The sequence below is a fragment of the Etheostoma cragini genome, unplaced genomic scaffold (genome assembly GCF_013103735.1).
Source record: "Etheostoma cragini isolate CJK2018 unplaced genomic scaffold, CSU_Ecrag_1.0 ScbMSFa_4656, whole genome shotgun sequence".
NCBI lineage: Eukaryota > Metazoa > Chordata > Actinopteri > Perciformes > Percidae > Etheostoma > Etheostoma cragini.
In genome coordinates, this window is record NW_023269050.1 from 33,171 (window position 1) to 35,423 (window position 2,253).

Genomic DNA, 2,253 nt, shown 5'->3' on the forward strand with positions numbered 1-2,253 from the left:
TTAGCGTGTATAGAGCAGCATATCTCCACCAGACTCCATGTAAATAATCACTACTTTTAGCGTGTATAGAGCAGCGTAGGATTTGAAGGTGAACTCACTCTCTGAGGAGTCTGCAGACATTCTCGTGGTACGACAGCTTCAGGGAGTCCATGACCAGGATGCACGGACTGTTATCAGCAGGGTTGTAAACACGGATGTTGTTATTATTATTATTATCATCATTATTATTATTAGCTTCTTATAGAGTTTGACTCACCGCTTTAACACAGTGTCGCTCTGCCAGCTCTGCTGAGTGCACTGCTACACACACACACACACACACACACACACACACAGAAGAATTAATAAATTAAATTCATAAATAAATTATAATCTTAAATCAAACTGATCTAGTGATCTTATTATAAATTAATTAAATTATACTGTTCTGAGGACCTTTCCCTCAGATTTCTATCTTTAGAGACTTTGTAGTGTCTCGTTACAGGAGGATCAACATAAAGGATAATAATAATTAAACAACATTAATTAAAAAATATTAATTATATTAATTATTATTTTTGGTTACCGGAGGCTGCTGCGATCTCAGACTGAAGGATGAAGCCGCTGGTTCTGGTCCTCCTGAGACACAAAAACACACTGGGACCAGGACTACAGACCAGAACTACAGACTCCAGAGTCGGCTGTTAGATCTTGAGCTCACCTGCTGGACTTTGAAACGCTTGGTACTGGACTTCCTCCAGACCCGGGAAACAAACCAGAACCAGGAACCAGTGAGCTCTGTCAAAGCAACCCAAACTTTAGACATCAGGTCCTCACCGACCCCCCAACATGACATTTGAAGAGTCAGGAGCTTTTATTCTGAAAGACTAACTTGTACTTTTACTTTGAAAAGGCGGAGAGGAGCCTTGTTCTTACTCTTGATTGACGGGAAAAAACAGGAAGTCTTTGGTGAAGACGTCAACGTTGCGAGTCCACGTTTTAACCCTCTGATGCCTCATGTCTCGATCGCTGGGGGACGAAGCAGAGAGAACTACTGAAACGGGTCACATGAACAGAGAAAACTACGTTTCCCAACTCGCTGACTATACCCAGAAGAGTCAGAGGAGATCTAGAATAACCTCTGGAAAACATGCATCACAATCTAGAATAACCTCTGGAAAAATCTAGAGAAAAATTGAAAAACACAAGTCAAAATCTAGAAAAAAAGCTTCAGAATCTGGATCAGAAATTGGATCCAGATCCAGATCGGAGTGTTACTTACGGGACAGAGGGGCCGCTGTCCTCCCCGGCGGACCGCTGTCTGCTCAGCTGTTTGTAGAAGAAGCTGCTGAAGATGTGACTTCTGTCGGCCACGGGACCCCCCACGCCCTCCAGAACCAGATACCTGAAGAACAGCAGACCCTGTCAGGACAACGCCCCCTACTGGGGACACAAAGGAACTACAGACCCTGTCAGCACCCCCCACGCCCTCCAGAACCAGATACCTGAAGAACAGCAGACCCTGTCAGGACAACGCCCCCTACTGGGGACCCACAGGACCTACAGACCCTGTTGGGACCCCCCACACCCTTCAGAACCAGATACCTGAAGAACAGCAGACCCTGTCAGGACAACACCCCCTACTGGGGACCCACAGGAACTACAGACCCCGTCAGGACACTACGCCCCCTAGGGGACACACAGAACCTACAGCCCCTGTCAGGACACTACGCCCCTTACTGGGGACACACAGGAACTACAAATCCTGTCAGGACACTCCGCCCCCTACTGGGGACCCACAAGAACTACAGACCCTGTCAGGAGCCTGGCGCCCCAAAACTACTTTATTAATGGATTAGTTAAGTTTTCTTTGTGCCAGACTGACTTGAGGTAGAAGTCGATGATGACGTCGTTGAGGAACTCGCCGGTGCCCAGACAGGCCAGGTCCTCCGTTGTCACCGTGATCCGGCCTTTAGAGGGCGGCGCCGGGTACTGGATCAACCTGAACACAAACAACAACACTGTCCAATCAGAGCACAGCAGATGGTCTGGATCCGGTAGAGATTACAGTCCCACGGGTAGTCACCTGGAGGGAAACTGCTGCCGACCTGCGGCGTCCTGCGGGGACTTCCTGTTCCTCTGGTTGCGTCTCACCTGAAAAAGACCAGATGAGAGTTGTGGGATACGCATTCAAGTGCAGGAGGGGTCTCTGGGACCAGGAGGACCAGATGAGGGTAGTGGGATACGCATTTGAGAGCAGGACGGGTCACTGGG

At 48.4% G+C, this 2,253-nt stretch overlaps 1 protein-coding gene across 1 annotated transcript; it reads right to left on the bottom strand.

Annotated features, from left to right (window-relative positions):
- Window positions 1–84: 84 nt before the first annotated feature.
- LOC117941204 (sentrin-specific protease 7-like) lies at window positions 85–2,141 on the bottom strand. The gene is made up of 8 exons (XM_034866293.1): window positions 2,066–2,141; window positions 1,865–1,981; window positions 1,262–1,384; window positions 916–1,008; window positions 701–777; window positions 566–618; window positions 257–300; window positions 85–167 (listed from the first exon to the last, which is right to left on the bottom strand). Exons 4-8 carry the CDS (start codon window positions 996–998, stop codon window positions 95–97), a joined length of 330 nt encoding a protein of 109 aa, XP_034722184.1. The 5' UTR covers window positions 999–1,008; window positions 1,262–1,384; window positions 1,865–1,981; window positions 2,066–2,141; the 3' UTR covers window positions 85–94.
- Window positions 2,142–2,253: the final 112 nt, after the last annotated feature.